Below are 17421 nucleotides of genomic sequence, written 5' to 3'. Positions count from 1 at the left end.
TTTTCCTAGACTGAATTGGTTTAGCTAATAGAAGATGCTGTCTGGCCTATGTAGTTTGTCCCTTATGTCCTTGCAATGTGGCAACTCCAGCTGCGGTTACTTGAAAACCTGCTTCTGTGTTAGCTCTTCAGCGTCTCCCTTCTTCCCTGAGTGTTGGTGGGAAGGTGCTGGGAAGGAACATAATTGTCCTGCACTTGCCAGGCTGAGGGTGATCCCCATTTCCCTCAGCACTGACTTCTGTTTAAAACCTGGCCTGATCAGCTCACTCCAAGAATACCTCTCCTGTCATTTGTCTAACCCTAAATGCAAATGCTGCCCAAGTGCCAGGTTGTCTGAAAATGCATGGCACTCCTTAGAGCAGAGACAAAGTATTGAACCTTCCTTTCCCCCTTCAAATGCTCCTGTATGGCAGGTTTGCTCTAGAGAGTTGCAGGAGTTTGTTGACCACAGCTAGCTTAGATGCAGGTCAATGAACCTGGGAAAGGTGGTGGATATTCTGCAAGCTTCAAGCCAGAAAATAATGATCGCTTATAAAAGCAGTAAATAATGTTTTGCTTAAAGCTGTCATTTGCCTGAAGTGAAATCTGTAGCTTGGTTGGGTTGCCTTGACCTGACAAGGGTCCCAAGGGTGGCTCGGATTCCTGAACAATGTTGACATACCATCATGGAGGCAGTGGCTCAGAAGTGCCTGCTCCAGTCCCCAAAGCAGTCTGCCCTGCACACAGGGGCTTACACTTGAGCTAAATGCTTTCCTGCATCGGGGTGGCTTGGTGTGGGAGAGATGCTGCCTGTGAACAGCAAGACCCAGCCCAGGGTGCTTGTCTGGTGGGGGGAAATGTGTTCCCACGGTCATGGATGTGCAGAGGTACTGGTTCCTCCTCGCCTTCTGCAGAAAACATGAAGTGCTGTAGGCAGAGAGGGGGCAACTCTCACATCAGATTTTTTTCAACCTGGAAAATGTCAAATGCTATACCTATGGAGCTCTGCTTTCCAAGAGGATGTTGCAAGGTTTTGCTTAGGAAGAACAACAGAACTTGAATGTGATTTTTATCTCTTGTCTGGTACTTCTGTGTGTGCTCCCTCAGGGCTGAGGTGATCCAGAGACCTTGTAAAAATTAAAAAAGTGGGTGTGTTTTCTTGTCCTTTTTCCTTTTGACTGAAGGAACCAGAGATTTCGTGGGGGGAACAGGAGGGTGCCTGTTATTTGCATCTAACTTGCATACCTTTGACTGGCTTTCAGAAACTGCTCCTGAAGTTGAGCTCTTCAAAACCTTAGTTAATCGCCCCAGAAAGAGACATGCACTGTCACTGTTTTCTTTTGCAGATCTGCTGAGTGCATGAGCTTGTAGTTTTAATGCTGGAAGTTTTAGACCCCATTCACCCTTATGTTTTTTTTAAAGGGCAAGATTCTTGCTAGCAATCAAGCTTCTGTTGGAAAACTTCCTAAAATGTCAGAGTGACCCAGAAATACTTGATCCAAGTGATGGGGGAATTTGAAAGGCTCCCCCCTCAGCCCTGCTCAGTTGGGTAGCAGGGAGAGTTAGCCAGGGTGGCTCCTGGCCGGAGCAGTGTTGGGACGGGCTGTGGGCTGAATGGTATGCGAGGCATCTCCTCTGCTGCTGCGGCATGCGAGCAGAAGCAATGATGGGGATGGCGAAGCTGGTGATTCACCTATATCTTTTGACCCTGCTGTCAGGCCGAGCCTGTAAAAACTCCTTGGACACTGAACAGTTGCACTGAGCACTGATGTGGCCTGGGGAGGGGCAGAGGATTTGGCAGGGCTTGCTGCTGTGCTCTGCCTTAAAAGGCTTTGTGCTTTTCCTATGGGTTGATCCAATGGTTTGCTACAGTTGGTGGGTTTGGAAGGAAGCTGGTCATGGCCCCCTCTTCGGAGGAAATGGCAAAACCCAGTGCAAATGCCATTGATTTGTGCAGGGCTGGGATGAGGCTGCTAATGAGCAGGGGCAGGGATGCTGTGTGCTGTTGGCTTTGCACCCTCTGACATAGCTGTGTGACTGCAGACCCCTTCCATGGGGACCACCAGTCTCTTGCAGCCTGTTGCTGGGCCAGACAGCCCTTTCCCTGTTGTGTGCTGGATTTGTGTTAATCACCTTTTCCTGAGATTTGTGGGAATGGGGATCCACAGCTCGTTGCAGGGGTCAGAAGTCGCTCCTGGGATCTCCCTTCCTCTGCGTGCTCTTGGCACACACAGAAGCAGGCTGTCCCTAGCTTCCCAGTGACCGATGCGTCACTGCCCGCTTTCTCGCTTCGCTCCTGGCTGGGAACGGAGGCGTTCAAGCTGAGCAGCGTGGCGCGGCTCCCACGCTGGCACGCGGCAGGAATCTCCCTGGCCAGAGCCATGCTGATGCCAGAAGAAAGCTCGGCCTTGTCTCTGACCCTCTTAGCACCCCTCTTCCTTCATCGGGCTGTTCCCATGCTTGTGGAGGCAATCTTATAGTGCCTTCCTCCTACTGTGGGAGAATCTGAAATCCTCAGTTCTTTCAAATAAATAGCATATTTGCTCCTAACTTGAACGGGGCTGGGATTTCTCCTGATGTCTTAAATGTTTGCCAGTTTTCTGCATGTTGTGTCTTTAAGTCAGGTTCTGGATGGCATTTGCAACTAAGACTTTTTGCGTGGTTTAATTGCATTCAGTGGAGGGAAGGCCTGCTCTTTGCTTGATGTTGGCTGCTAACACCACTGCTTTGTTAGGAACCCAAATGATTGATTATTTTCAAAAAATGATTTATACTCAAAGAAACAAAGATTATTTGATCCTTGGAATTTAATTTATTCTTGCAGAGCTGCTTCAGTATATCAGTCCTGGGTTGCTTGCTTTCCCTTTTGGGATTATGCATACAGTCTTTTGAATCTGACTTTGTATAATGGTTTCCTTTGTTCACAGTGGGGACTATTTGGGTCTTAAAAAAAAAAAAAGGGGGGGGGGATGACATGAGTCATTGGTGAAATATTCAGCTATCTGGACCAATGTGAATTGACACAGCTCTGCAGTTAATGGGACTGAGCTGATGTGCACCAGATGAGTATCTGACCCTTTTGTAGTTGGCCTCTTTTGCTGTATTATGCCCCTTCCTAGGGAACAAACTTTTATAGCTTCAATCCTCCAGTTCACATCCCTTGATTCTTCTTAAAGTGCCTTTCCTCTTTGTCCAAATATATCGCTTTGTTTTATTGGGCTGCTGGGATGCTGAAGAATTCAAGTGACTGTAATAAGTCTATCCAAAGGATGGTTGAATGATGGCAGCTGGGGCTTTCCATTATTATTTTTTGTCTGTGCTTTGACTTGGCCTCTGCCATCTTGTTTGTTTAGTCAGTAATCCAAGGACTGCAGCAAGGAGTGCAACAGTAGGTGAAAAGTGTTCAGATAAGCAGGAACTGCTGAAATCCCATGAGTGTGAACCAGAGCCTACAGGCTCCATAGAAGTATGTAGCTATCTGAGGCGGCATCCAGTTCTGATCTGCATTTGACTTTGGATCTCTGTGCAGGAGCATTTACCTCTTGATGTTCAAATAATTCCTGCGATGGTCTAAGACAAGCAAACCTAAGAGTAGCTTGCCAGAGAGTGAGGGAAACCCCAGCTCCAGGACAAATGGGCACACTCTGAAGTGCTCCTCCTTGCTGCAGGCTTGAGTTTGGTCCCCTTGCTCTGAATATTGGTAAGGGCGGCCACCTGGCTAAGTCTAGGGAAGAATTTGGTGTTCATTTAGTGCTAAGGGAATAATAATGGAAAAGTATTTTCTTTTTAAAAAAGAAAAATCAGAAGCTGGTAAAGATGGGAAGGGAAAGGTCTGTTCCTTTGCCACTGTTTGGAGCTGTTTGTTTTCCCTAGTTGGTCTCCATGCAGGGCAGAAAGCATCCAGCTCATTGCCCTGACAGTAGCGTTGTCAGCGCTGAGGAATTTCGGCACGAACCCCCACACGCAGCAGGGCAGTTGTCCTGAGCCGGCAGGGAGGACGGAGCGCGGGCGGAGGGGCAGGGAGCATTGCTGCCCACAGCCGAGCAGGGCTCAGCACCCTTTTAGAGGGATCCAGCCCTTGGCTGGGTTTCCCTGATTGGGATTAAAGTGCTGTGCTTCTGCTGAGTCACAGCTGGCTGTTCCTGCCTCCTAATTGCTGTGATGCTGCTGTGCAAACACATCCTCGGCTGACCTTTCCCAGCTCAGAGGCTTTTTGTGCTTCTGCTGGAGATCACCTTTTCCTTTAGAAGTAGACAATTACATCTCCTCCATTGCTTCCTGGGAATGTTTTCCCTCTGTGCTTAGGCAGCCTTGCAGAATCCTCCTCTCCTGTTTGGGAGACAATGCAGTGAGACAGGATGGTGCTCTGCTTACTGCTGTTTGTGCAGGATATATTGTATTTTGGTCAATTAATAAGCTTAATAACTTTGCAGGTCCTCAGGTGAAAGATGCAAGTGCCTTACGTAATGCTGCAGGCTGGTGATTTCCTGGCTCAAGGATGACAAAAATGAGAAATGGGAATGCTAAGGACTAGTGGCATAAATGGGTCCTGCTTTATTAAAGCTGTGGAGCTGCTGCTTATGTCCACCAAGTTATCTGGCACTAATTGGCTTGTCCAAGGTCAAGCAGGTGAGCCAGCTGCCTGGCTGGGTACAGGAGCTGTATCTGCTCCTGTTCAGGGCTCTGTTCTAGTCTTGGTGATGGTGACAGAAACCTGCAGCAGCTCTTATGCTCAGAGGTTTGAATTTACCTTGATGTAGCTGAGACTGGGAGATAACCCTTCATTTTCAGCTTTAATCTTAATTTTTTTCCTGCATGTCCCTACATGAGGTGGCACATACAGAAAGATAAGTTCCCTGTCCTTCAGCTGTTAAATATGATCTCAGTTATTCACTGTTTTGCAGCAGGTTGGACTAGATGGTCACAGTGATCCACCCTTTTTGGCCCTGAAATATGAGCCTGTCTTTCTGGTTAAGATGGGGTGGAGAGTTGATGAGGCAGGCAGATCAAGGACATCTTTTCTCAGGTGAATGAGTACAAGTGTTTCCATGCACAGCAATGTGCCATATTAGCAAAGGCTTGGAGCAGAAGGTCAGGACTCCTGGGTCCAGTTGCTTGATTGCTGACTCTGAGGAGTCAGGACAGTAGGGTAGGTGAAACAGAGTAGCTTCAAACTAGACAGTTTGGATACAGTTAATCTACATGCAGAAGAAAAGCTAATTTAAGCCAGTTCATTAATCCAGGGCATTTGTGGGCAGGTTAACTGCAGTATATCTGTTTTATGAGAGATACTATATATTTTTCTATAAAATGATTCTTTTCTCCTTTCTGTGGGACTCAAGGTACTTTTTAAGGAGATACTACTTTTGAAATAATCCTTATTCACCTTGTTTACTGTTACTACTTGCTATGGACTAAGATGGAAAGTTTGTTTTATGTTGGCTGGTTCGTTAGTGATGTGACACGTGGATGAAAATACCCAGACTCTGGGTTATGTATTTAAATGATGGGAAAGTTTGCAGAGTGGACCTGGAATGAGTGGGGAACGCTAGTGCTTACTCATTTTTCACCTTATGACCTCAAATCTTTGGCAATAACTGCATGTAAGCTATAGCATGACTAAGTGCTGTGTCATGAAGTCCTGGAGGTCTTTGGATGCCCTTCAGCTGTTATGAAACCAAGTAGAGAAGAATGGTTCTCTGCTATTACATGATGGTGACCTCTAGACCCCCAAATGTTTCCGTTATTAACTACACAAATAGGTCTGGTGCAGAGTAAGTGCATGTTTCAAGATGCTGATAGAGAATATTTTACTGTGAAGGGTATTGTCAGGCAAAGAGCTGGAGGAAGGGGATTTTCTTGACTTTAAATACTAGGAATTAGAATTAGTTACAGAAGTACATTGGATGGCATTGGTTTTCAGGGAGAGGGGAAGGCTTTCTATGACCCCTTAAGGCCAGTTTTGGATATCGCTGTAATGTTGCTGGCTGAGACTGGTAGTACAGCTGTTTTCTTGTCTCATGGATAGCAGTGTATGTTGCACTGGATAGTGCTGGTGGTGCGTGTGCAGTTTTGGTGTGTTAAACCACTCTGCTAAAACCTCAGCTCCTGGTCCACTGAGATCCTAGAGTCTGCTTGACCCTTTTAATGGGGTGAGCAAAAGGCAGTAGGAAGAGCAAGTCTGTTTTCAGCAGTATACCATCTCTTGCTACAAAATTCACTGCGGCTCCACTAGAAAATATGTAGAGGTCTGTAAATGGGAAAAGGTTGATCTTGGTGAAAACTAGTTTGGAGTATTCAAACTGCTCCAGTTACAGCTCTCACTGCAATGAGGACACTGGCCTGTTAGGGAAAGTAGACTTTCCTTGTTGACTGGTAGGTGCATGCTCTTTCCAGGCCAGCAGAGGAAGGAATTAGCTGGGCATGGTGTGGGAGCTTGTCTGCTGCTCTCATTACTGCAAATGTTCTCAAAGAGTTGGCTTTGATCTCCAGGGATGTCAAGCCAGAGCCTTTCACTAGCAATCAAATGAATGCAACAGTGAGTCATTAAGAATTGGGGTAGGTTTTCCAGATGTGCTCTCTGTACTAGAAACAACATTTCTCCTTGTACCAAACACATGCTGTGTTACTCAGCCTTGGGATACCTGGCATCTCAGGCAGCAGATTGCTTTGAGTCTGGATTGTCCTTGAATCCTAGTCTACCCTTGTGCTAAATATGCACTGTTTTGAGATGCAAAGCAGCACTGCCAATTTACTGGATTTGCATGAGGAGTCCCAGGATAGCTGGTTGGATTTTTTTGCTTCTTTTTTCTGAAAGTCTCTGCTCCTGGAGTCATCTAATTGCTTAGTTTAAAAAAAAAAACAAAAAACAAAACAAACTTCCTGAATGACACCTTGGAAAGCTTGAACATCGCACTCTGAAAAACTGGAAGGTGCAACTTTAATAACATTTATTAAAACCTTATGTATATGATTAGAATAAGAAAAACACTTGAACTTTGTAATTTATAAGAATCTTCTTTTGAAAGCCTGGTTTTGTCCTCTGGACAGTGTGTGTTGGGGCTGCTCAGCATGTCCTGATGGGCAGGGCTGGGCCAGGGGAGGGCAAATGCCACCAAATGTCATCACATGCAGAAGGAGGAAGGTCACTGAAAATGTCTGTCACTAGTACCATGAGGCTGCAATAATTTCAGCCTTCAGTTCAGTGGTAAGCTTAAATATTACAGATTTCCTTGGGGGTAGGGATTTAATTAAATGCCCAGAAAAATGATGGGGGAGAGAATTGTTCAGAGGCTTGTTACTTGCGGCTTAGTAATTTTTCAGACACTGGAAATGCAGATACCTGCCAGTAATGTATAGGCAACTTATGTAGCCTAATGCTTGGCAAAAAAGCTTTGGGGTTTGTTCAAGAGTTTTGCTCCAGGTGTTAAAATTGATGATTGCAGGCACATATGTGGCTCGGATTAATGACCTCTGGCTGGTGCTGTGTATGCTGGGTTTCTCTGTGGCTTCAGAGCTTTGAATCCACCTGGCACTGTGGTTTGATAGCACCGGTTTTAGTAGGCTCCTGTATTTCTGGTGGTGGAGGAAGGCAATCACACACCCCAGGTTCCTGATCTGTCCTGCTCCGAAGATGGAGTTACCTCGGGAGCTGCTGATGGCAGCCGGCGGTGTGGGGAGGAGGAAAAGGAGCTGCTGGTGCCAGGAGGATGTGGTCCTTGGGGTGGGGGGAAGCCAAAGGGCAGGATAAAGCGCCTTGGCCTGGCAAGGTACAGGTAGGAGGGTCTGGGTTTGGTCTTGGGGCAGCCGGTGTCTGAGCGGCCCTGCTGGTGAGGGCGGCCATGGCCCAGGCTGGGCCCCGCGGCCGCTGGCGGAGGGATGGGCCCGGCCTAGGGACAGGCTCTCCATGAAGTTCGGTCAATGAGACGAAATCGCATCGGACAACTTCAGTCTGCTCGCTAGCCTTTCGAACCGAATCCCCCTTGGGAGGAGTTTCCCCCAGGGAAACTTCCTTCCTCCTCGTTTTCCATGTGCCCTGCTCGGGCCTGGCTGTTGCAGCACGCGAGCGGGAAGCCTCTAGGAAAGGCTTTTTCTCCCCCAGATTTCCAGCGAAGGTATGTATTCCCTTCGGAGTTTCTCAAGGGATTTCTTGTGGCCGGCTGGGTCAGGCGAGGCGGTTGTGCCAGGCCGGAGGGTACCGAGGGGCAGGCGAGGCCGAAGGGCCCTGTCCTGCCTGGAGCCTGTGTCCAGGCCAGCTGGGGGCTGTTTCAGCACATGCTGCTTCATTTGCTTTAATGTCAATGTGTAAGAAAGTGGGGGGGGGGGGGGGGGGAAGGTGGTTATTGCCCAGTCTGCAGCCTGGAGTGTGGAGCTATAAAGTTAATACCCCAGGTTTTAGCAGGTAATTAATTAGGAACCTGATTAACACAGGAAGATTGGCCTTGTGGTTAAAGCCCTGGTCAGATGCTGAGGAACTGGGGATTTAATTCCTGCTTTTGCCACTGTGGGGTTCACCAGCAAGTCATTCATCTCCTTTGCCCTGTTAAAACGGGGGAATAATGCTCCCTCTGTCTCGTTCGAGGGCTTAATGCACCTTTTGGGTGCAGGAGCTTTTGGGATGGCATCTGGCACAAAACAGCCCTCGTTCCAGTCGTCTGCTGGATGTAGGGTAAGGTCTGGTGCACTGGGACTTGCTATTTTGTATGAGACTCTTTAACTCTGCATCCTGCTTCCGCAGCTGCCTGGCTCGCGTGCCGGCAGCAGGGACCGTTGCATCCTCGGACTCCAGCCTAGAGCTGCAAGTGCCTCTTCTCCTTTCTGCCCTCTGCTGCAGCTGCTCCTTTGCTGAGGAGGTGAAGCAGAGAGGTCTGCAGCACCAGTTAACACGAACCGAGGTTTTCATCCTCTTTTTTGTGATTTTTTTTTTTAACCCCAAACCTGTGTCAGGTTGCCATTTGCAGTGGAGTTGCTCTTGGCTGTTTGTGCTTGGCCATCTCTTCTGCATGCTGGATGTATTGCCACCTTCCTCTGGTGCATCAGGGCAAAAGCAGAGCTGTTGGTCTCTTTGGGCAGCTGTGTGCATCTTGATTGAAAGAATGACCCGGTGTGTAATGTTGCATAGTAATGTTATTCATGAAGTAGTAAGCCAAAAAAAAAAAAGCTTTTATAAAGCAACAGCTAATTTAGTTCTAGGATGAAGGCCAAGCCCAGTGCATGTTTGTAAGAAATACCCTGTAGGGCCCATTTTCTAGTCAGTCTGGTCTGTCCTTCTCTGTCCGATTCCATCATAGCCCCTAACGGGGGAGGCTGCTGAGTTTGGTTTTGGCTGAAAAATCAAGGGAAAAGAAACTAGTTAGCTGAGCATAAATAAGAGCTCATCCTGTATGAAGCTCATCTTTCCGGAAAGTGCTAGCTGAAGACTTTCATGCTGCTTAAGTCTTACTCAGACCAGTGCTTTTAGTGATTAAGTGCAATACAAGTGATCGGTAGGGCATAAGCTGCCTCTTTACCTCTCCTTTGATTTCCAGGAGTGAGCAGAGGTGAGACAAGCTTGCACACATCTGACTAGCAGTGATTTCCTCTCCTACCATCTACCTGTGTAGTTTGCAGTCTGCTTTGCACTTAGTGCTGTGTCCAGAGTGGTGTTCCACTGTAATATTTTTGTGATGATTTGATCAATTCTGCCCTTGCTGTTAGCGCGGTATAGAGGGCCTTCCTGCAAAATAGAGAGGAATTGCATGTTGTGTTTGGAGCCTCGCAGCACCACGGGGAGGAAGGCAGGTATTTGAGTCATCCTTTACAAATGAGAAAAGTGACGTACAGGGCATTGAAATGAGGCTGCAGGGCTGAGACTGCTACCTGCTCACAGGTTTGTCAGTTCTGGAGGAGGTCCAGCTCTGTCAAAAGCCCATCACCTTGCTCCAATTGCTTCAGGGACTTTTGGCAAGCAACTGTCTTATGACTTGAATGTGGTGTAATTCTATTAAACATATAGAGCTGACAAAATCTGCTTATTCTGTTATGTTGAATTTCCTTCCTCTCAATATGTTGTACAACTTGTTAGCTGTCAGATCATTACAATAAGTATTTAACTTGTTCAATGCTGTACATTTCTCTCCTGCAAGATGACTGGCTCTGGTGTGGGCTGGTGCTCCCTTGCTAAAGGAGATGTTTGCATGGTTCTTGTGACAATAGCAGATAGGCTTTCAGATGATTGATTCTCCTGCAGACGTTTCAATCCTGTTCTCTGCAAATCTCTCAGCCTGTTGTGGTGGACTCTCCCCAGGAATGGCTTATGTTCAGTCTTGCAAGTGAGTCTCCAAATTCCCCCTGCAGTCTTTGCTTCAGAAGCAGCAGGCTGATGTCAGGAGTCTGGAATTCAGATCCCCTCCCCCTTCCTCTTTGCCTTTTTCCCTCTCTTTCTTAAATAAATTTTGGAGGCAGCTACGAACAGACTGATATGAATCTCTTGGAGCCCAGGGAGGTGCCTGGAGAGAAGAGATGGTGTTTTATTATAATTTTTATTTGCTTAAAGTCAGCCTGGGCTATATGCATGCAGATATTTTTGCATAAAATAAAACAGTTAAAGGCAGTAGGAAGATCTAAGCTGTAAGGGTAGCTTTGACTAATGTGTGTCATCCATAGGCTGTGTCTAACAAGAATGAGAGAGATGGGGAAACATTACAGCTGCATGCTTCTTGGGCCAAGCTTTCTCAGCTGGTTTATTATCTGCAGTGTTGACTTGGATTTGCCATGTGTTTGTAATCTCTCTTCAAAGGCCCAAATTCTCTAGATTGGAAACTTCTCATACCATTTAACAATATACATGATTTTTCCATGCAAATATTAGGCAGATCTTGGTAACCACAGCCTGCTATATTTAAAAGATCTGTTCATGATGTTTCTTTTTGCTGCTGGGGTGTTTGTGTTCAAGTGCTAATGTGCATGATGTAGCCTTTCCCCATTGATGCTACCCCTTTGTGTTTGGCATGTGCCCTTGGGGACCCTCTCTTGCAAATCCTCTCCCTTTCTTTCCTTTCTGGTGTTTCTTCTAATATGCTTGATCCCAACATGAGGTTGCTTCTTATTTAATTTTTTTTTCTCCCTTGCAAATTTTCCTCCTATATTATCTTCCTGCCTTTTGGAGATCTGTCCTTTTTTGCCATGAAGGAGATACCATGCACCTTTGTGTATGTAGATGGGCTGTTTGTGGTTTTCTATGAGTTGGTAACAGGATTGCACCCTTGGCAAGAAGCTTGAGAATACTGAGAAGCTGAAGGCCTGCCGGCCTGGGGAACTTGTTTCGGATATCATTACAAATGGACTACCTAATATGTGGCTGTCCTTGAGAGTCTGAGTAATATCACTCTTCAGGGAAAATAATGGATTATGTGGCAAAAGAATACAGCTGTGACACATTGTCCAGGCAAGGCTGAGTGAAGCTGTTGTGCAGACATTTGCTTTGGGCACTGCCAGGGTTTTGCTGAGTTGGATGGTTCATCTCTTTGACAGTACTTTGCTCCAAGTATTAGGACAAAACTCAGAATAATTTAAGTGTTTAAAGTCTGATCTGGTTACTTCTCTTCTGGAGGCACCATCTCTCCTGACATGAGCAAAGCCAGATTAGGAAGCTAATGAGATGCAGCATGTACATTGTATAATTGGTTTTCTAGAGACTTAAACATCTGGAGGTGAACCAGCCCTAAATTAGCTAGTGCAGAGAGCACTGGGCATGAGATAAGTGTTCTTCTATTAGCCAGTTTACAAGGCTCTTGCTCCCCCAAACGTTAATCAATGTATAAGCCTAATGGGATGTGGCTGAGAAGGGCTGCTGAGGAATGGAGCCTTTTCCTTTGCATCATTAGTCAAAATGCTTCTGCAGCTCACTTTGAGGCATCCTCTGCTGAAGGCCTGCAGGCGCCAAACTCCTGCAGTCTGCCCTGAGTTCCTGGCTGAAGTGGCAGGCTGCATTAGGCCACAGGACCAGAAACAAGGTTCTTCCCAAGCCAGGGTGTTACTGGACTTTTCCCCTGTTCCGTGATGCTTGTGTCACGCTGGTAACCCCGGCTGAAAGCTGGCTGGCATGAGTGGTTGGGCAGAAATCCTGGCATGTTGTAAGGGGAATACCTGGTGAAGAGGGCGAGTTGCTCCATGGGACAAATCTAGGCTTGTGAGTTGTGGGAGGCGCTCGGTTGCTGCAGGCCTTGACGAGGGCAGTGGAGTTGTGCTGTGTCCCTGCAGGGATTCGGTGCTGTGCAGCAAACCCTCATGTCCCCCTCCAAGGGGAGGGGGAGAGTGGCCATGGTGTGCCCAGCGGAAGCTCCTGTCTGCTCTGACTTCCAACAGCTATGGGCAGGCACCTGTTTTTGTGGAAGTCTCCTGTTTCCAGCTGGGAATGGCTCTCTGAGCCAGCCTGTGGGTGGTGGGAACAGCCCCCTTTGAACTCATAGCATTGCCCTCTCTGCCATAACTTGTTTCTACCCTGGGGCATGGCTGTGGGCTTATCTGTTTGTCCCAGCTGGTGTGACTTTATGGGCAGTTCTTCTTCTATGGTGTGAGCATGTAATCCTGTAGGGAAACTTATCCAAGTATTTGCCTCAAAACAATTTTTAGGGTCAACCAACTTAAGAAAAAAGAATCGAAATATTTGCATCAGTATAAGGACAATGTCTTGATTTAAAGCCTTTCTCTGAGATCATGAATTTCCTGCCTAATGCTTAATCTTTAGGATGTACTTGAATGATGGAGACTGGGTGAAGACATCCAGAAAATATAACTACTATTACTAATAAGGTAGTATATTCTTCCTTCTCTCCTAGTGCAGACAGCTGATAAACTGTTCCTCTCTGTATTGAATTAGTGTCTTTGACCAGCAGTACAGTGTTCTAGCTTTGAAGCTGGTATTAACATTGTATTTGCAGATGTATTGAAAACACATTTCATCTGTTATTTTTAAAATTATGATGAATGATTTGTGTGATATGGGCTAGTGATTTGGTTCTTAGCAAATGCCAATACTGTTGACTGCTAATTCTTGTTTTCTCCTTTTCTCTTTACAGCTGAGCCTGCAGATCTCTTGAAGGTATTAGATTTTCATAATTTACCTGATGGTATAACAAAAACAACAGGGTTTTGCACAAGCAGAAGATCTTCAAAAGAAGCAGATGTTGCTTATCGAGTAACAAAAGATGCTCAGCTTAGTGCACCAACAAAGCAGCTGTATCCTGGTGAGTCTACACCATTTTATTTGGTTAGCATATGGAAATACCTGGTCCTTTTCTTGGGTTTTCCAGTCACATATAGGGCACTGTGTACTTCATTTTCTGAGTGTGTGCACGTGCTCCCTTGGCAAAGGAGCAATTCTACTGTTTGGGGGGGGATGTAGACTTTCAAGCATCAAACAGCATTGCAATAGCTGCTCTTTCATTATTACATTTGAACATGGTGGCAGGCTTCACTGAGGAAGATGTAGCTTATGCCTACATCTGTTCCCTCCTATATTAGAAAGTTTTTACTGTCCCATTATCACATGGTGAAATCCAGCTGGGAAGAGAGACTTGGACGATGCAAAGAAATGTGGACTGTTTTGCTCTGCATTTGTAGAGTGCCAAGCACAGTAGGGTTTTATTCTGTGGTTGTGGTGTCTCATAATACAAATAATCACCATATAAAAATAATAGACTGCCCCACAAGAGCAGATGTCCCAAGAAAAGATGTTGTTTGAAGAAATGCGTATCATTCAAATCAGAGGTTTACTGGAGAATGCCACTAGGATGCAGGAAGTTTACAAAGCCCTTAAAGAGCACGTGGGCCACTGACCGTTTTATTTGCCACTGAGGATATATTGGGGATTTTTAATGGCTCAAGCCAAGGAACAACCACTGCTGTAGAGCAAAATGTGCTTGTTTAAAAAAAAAAAAAAGACAAGGAACATGGGCCAAATTATTCACTGTCTGAAGGCTTCACAATCTTGAACAAATAGTCACCATTGAAAAAATTCCTTCCAGAGATAGTACGGGAGTGCTGCTGTATCCCTGTTTTACACAGGGAAGTTTAGGTATACTGGGAGTAAGTATTGTAGGATTTTCTAGGTTTGTAGAAAGTCCTGTGTCTGGACTCAAAGTTTGCGAGTGTTAGGGATGAATCTGACCTGCTTGTATGAGAGGGTTCCTTGTGTGTCTTTCAGGGCCAGGTGTGTGATGTATGGCAATGTGCTCCTCCTTGCACTGAAAAACATGCCTTTGCTGAACTTTTAACAGCAGGCAGAAGGGCACTGTATAATTCAGTTGCAAAGCAGCAGGTGACTTAAAGCAGGCGGCGTGCACACACTCCTCTGGTGTTTGTAAGAAATTTAATGATACAAAATCCATTAGCTAAATCAGAGGTAATGTGGCATGCTGCTACAAATACTTTCAATTAACATGCTGTATCTATCAGACCCAGTCTGGCAGCAGCCTACATGAGGACTGAGGCTGTACTGTGGATGCACTTCCATCCTCTAGTCCTGTATTTCCTTCACTGAAGACTGTCATTAAGGTTATTTTGACTTATCTTGTTGTGACAGTAAGCAGGTGAATTATATTTAATCCCTGGTGAACATGAGCATAACCTATATCTATCCTTCCTGCATGTCTTGCATAATTGAGAGCTGGACAGTAAGAGGAGAGTGGCTGTGGCAGAGACAGGGGTGTAGCATGCCTTGGCTGGAAGTCCTCCATGGTACAGTCAACCCCTAGGCAAAACAGAACAGCTAAGCTGAAGCTCTGTTTCAAAGTCTGTTGAAGTGCAGAATGGACCCTTTATCCATGTCTTTATTAGGATTCCTGTCCGGGGCAGGATAGTCCTTTCTGATGATGACTATCACATTGCCCAGCTGCACCCGTTCCACCAGTTCATGCCCTCACCTCCCTTTGTACTGCACCAGCGGATATAGGGAATACTCAGTTTTGGCCCAGAAGTGCTTGAAGAAACATCTCCAGTTTGGAATACAGAATCAGACCAGATTTGGGGGAGAGATTTCCAGTAGTCATGTTAACTGCCATGAAATCTTGCCTAGTGGCTTTTGTGGACACTAGGAAACAACAACCAAGACCATAAGATATAGAAGTAATGGAGGGAGTCTTCTGGCCATTTAGTGTGAATGGCTAATGTAGTGAAGAGGCTGATGCTATTTCTGGTAGAGGTTAATGTGACACAGCATGCAGAACTCGATCTTGGTCCCGAGAGAGTTCAGTATTGCAGTAGATCTCTTGGTTTTGTCCCACCTTACTATTTATAGATCTTCAAGTTTTTGTTTTGCATTGACATTTTTCATGGGTGAGAAGATCTTGATGGTGTTTCCTTGGTGTCATCAGGCAACTTCTAAATCATTCTGTAGTCTGGATAACCATGTAGTGGTTGAAACATGTCTGTCCCTGTGCTGAGACTTCCAAACTCATTGATCCTAGTCTGCTGCTTGCTAAGGAAATAAGAAGCAAAGAACAGAGTGAAGAACCCCCTGTGCTTTCCATCAGATCCATAGGTGTTCTCAGTATATCTCCATAACTAGATGTGGCTTCAGCTCATACCACCAAATGAATGAGTGGAGATAAAGATAAAGTAATTGTAGTGCACTGTACCAGGGGAAATGTGGTTTTAGTGATTTCACATTAACGGATGGGTGGGCTGTAACATAACTTTCTCTGCTACAGAGCATCCTAGGCAAATGTACACTGTACGCAATGTTTTGTGCTAATTAGAAGTTGGTGTTTTCCTAAGATGGTAATTTTATGGGCTTTACATTCTGCTTCTGTAGCCACAGCCAGCAAAGCACGATAGAGATATGTATATATATACACATATAAAAGCCTGTCTGTTTTTCAAGCCCACAAAAGTGAGAAAATCTGCTGAGATGCTCTGTCCTTGCTGCCTAAATAAGTTTTGCTTCCCAGCAAAACTGCTCTTCCAGCAGAGGCAAGAAAGGCAAAGTTTTCAGTGGCAGCCAGCAAAATGTCATTTGCATTCTTTTAGCAGACTTCATATTCTCTGTGCTGCTTGTGGGTGTCTGCATGTATATTTAAGAGCTAAAAAATCTTTATTATAGCTTAAACAGTCATCTCTGAGGAAAATGAGCCATTCCAAAATTGAAAGTTTTTTCAGATGAAACAAAGGCCAGAACTTTGAGACCTTTGAATAGCTGTCCTCCTTTGAAAAGTATCTATGGAGGTGACACTGTCTTGCACAATAGATCTGCTTTGTATTTGTATCAGGACCTGGATCAGCTCACTACGGTATCAGAGAATTCATTCTGATTTTTTGCTTTTAAGCTGCTACAGCTTTCCTAGATCAGCAGCAGGCCCCATTTGGTTACACCTGCAAGATCAGTGTTAGGAGTGTCCTTATTCTGAAAACTGAGATTGCCCTGGAGCCTTTGGTTTCTGGTCACAGTGCTTAAGAAAGAAGAAACTTGGCCTGACTCCACTGGTTTGAGCTGAGCTGTTACTGTGAACTGATGGTGAAATTGATGCACATGGAGGGGGACTCCTTTCTCCATCATCCACCGCCTCATTCCTGATGGCAGTGCAGTGAAAGCATGGAAGATGAAGGAAGGCAGCGGTCCAGAGTCTGGACAGACATTCCCAGGGTCACTGTCCTCTTCCAGCAGTCAAGCTACCAGAGTGGTATATGGATTTTTCTTCTTCCCAGACAGCTAAGTGTCAGAGCATGCCAAAGATGTAACATGCTCATGTGAAGGTAATGGCTTCAGCGTCGAAAGCTGAGTGTGGCAGAGGGATCTGTATCATGTCTGTGCCCACCCCAACCCTCCTTGGCAATGGTTCATGGAGCAGTCTCCTGTGGCTACAGCTCTGCAGATTTGGGATCTTAACCCTTTGCCTTGCAGGATGTTGCATATAGCAATCCTGAAAGGACTTAGCAATGGGCTAAAGTTATGCTGAGCCAAATTCAGCATTGGTGCAGTTCCCCTCAGTGAAGAGGTGGCTGTGCAACATCTTCCAGTGTGAGCTGATTTGAAGAAGTGGAATTGAATATAAGAGCGTAATCCCAAACCTGTTGTCAGTGGGGGTGTCTCTGTCTTTAAGGGGATTTGGGCTGGTTTCTATGTGCTTCATATATTTATTGTGATGTATTTATCATTATTGCTATCTATGTGGATGGGTTTTCATACATCATTCAATAGCCTGGGTCATTTCTAACTATGACAGTAAAGGCATTGTTATTTTGCCAGGATAGCAGAGCAATAACAGTAATGTCAGCTATAATTCATCCATTATGGTTATTTGGGTTGAGAAACTCGCATCACCATGGAGACATTTTAATAATAATGAAAAAAAAATTAAAAGCAGCTTTTTAATGAGTTGGCAGCTTGTCCAAGTTGAAAGGTACTGTATTGTGGAGTCATAATGAAATTTTGGACATGAACTATTTTACATAAAAGACCCAAAAC

At 45.5% G+C, this 17421-nt stretch overlaps 1 protein-coding gene across 2 annotated transcripts in view; it reads left to right on the top strand.

The window, feature by feature from the left end:
* The window catches only part of COL5A1 (collagen type V alpha 1 chain), a 174428-nt gene that overhangs the window by 25992 nt on the left and 131015 nt on the right, over positions 1 to 17421 (top strand). For both annotated transcript variants that reach the window (XM_067309219.1, XM_067309218.1), the window contains exon 2: positions 13037 to 13204. In XM_067309219.1, coding sequence (XP_067165320.1) covers positions 13037 to 13204 — 168 coding nt within the window. The remainder of the gene's footprint in view (positions 1 to 13036; positions 13205 to 17421) is intronic.

This window comes from Apteryx mantelli, chromosome 21 (assembly GCF_036417845.1).
Source record: "Apteryx mantelli isolate bAptMan1 chromosome 21, bAptMan1.hap1, whole genome shotgun sequence".
In the NCBI taxonomy this organism is placed as follows: Eukaryota; Metazoa; Chordata; class Aves; order Apterygiformes; family Apterygidae; genus Apteryx; species Apteryx mantelli.
Note: the sequence above shows the minus strand (reverse complement) of the source record. Positions and strands in the feature narration are given on the sequence as shown.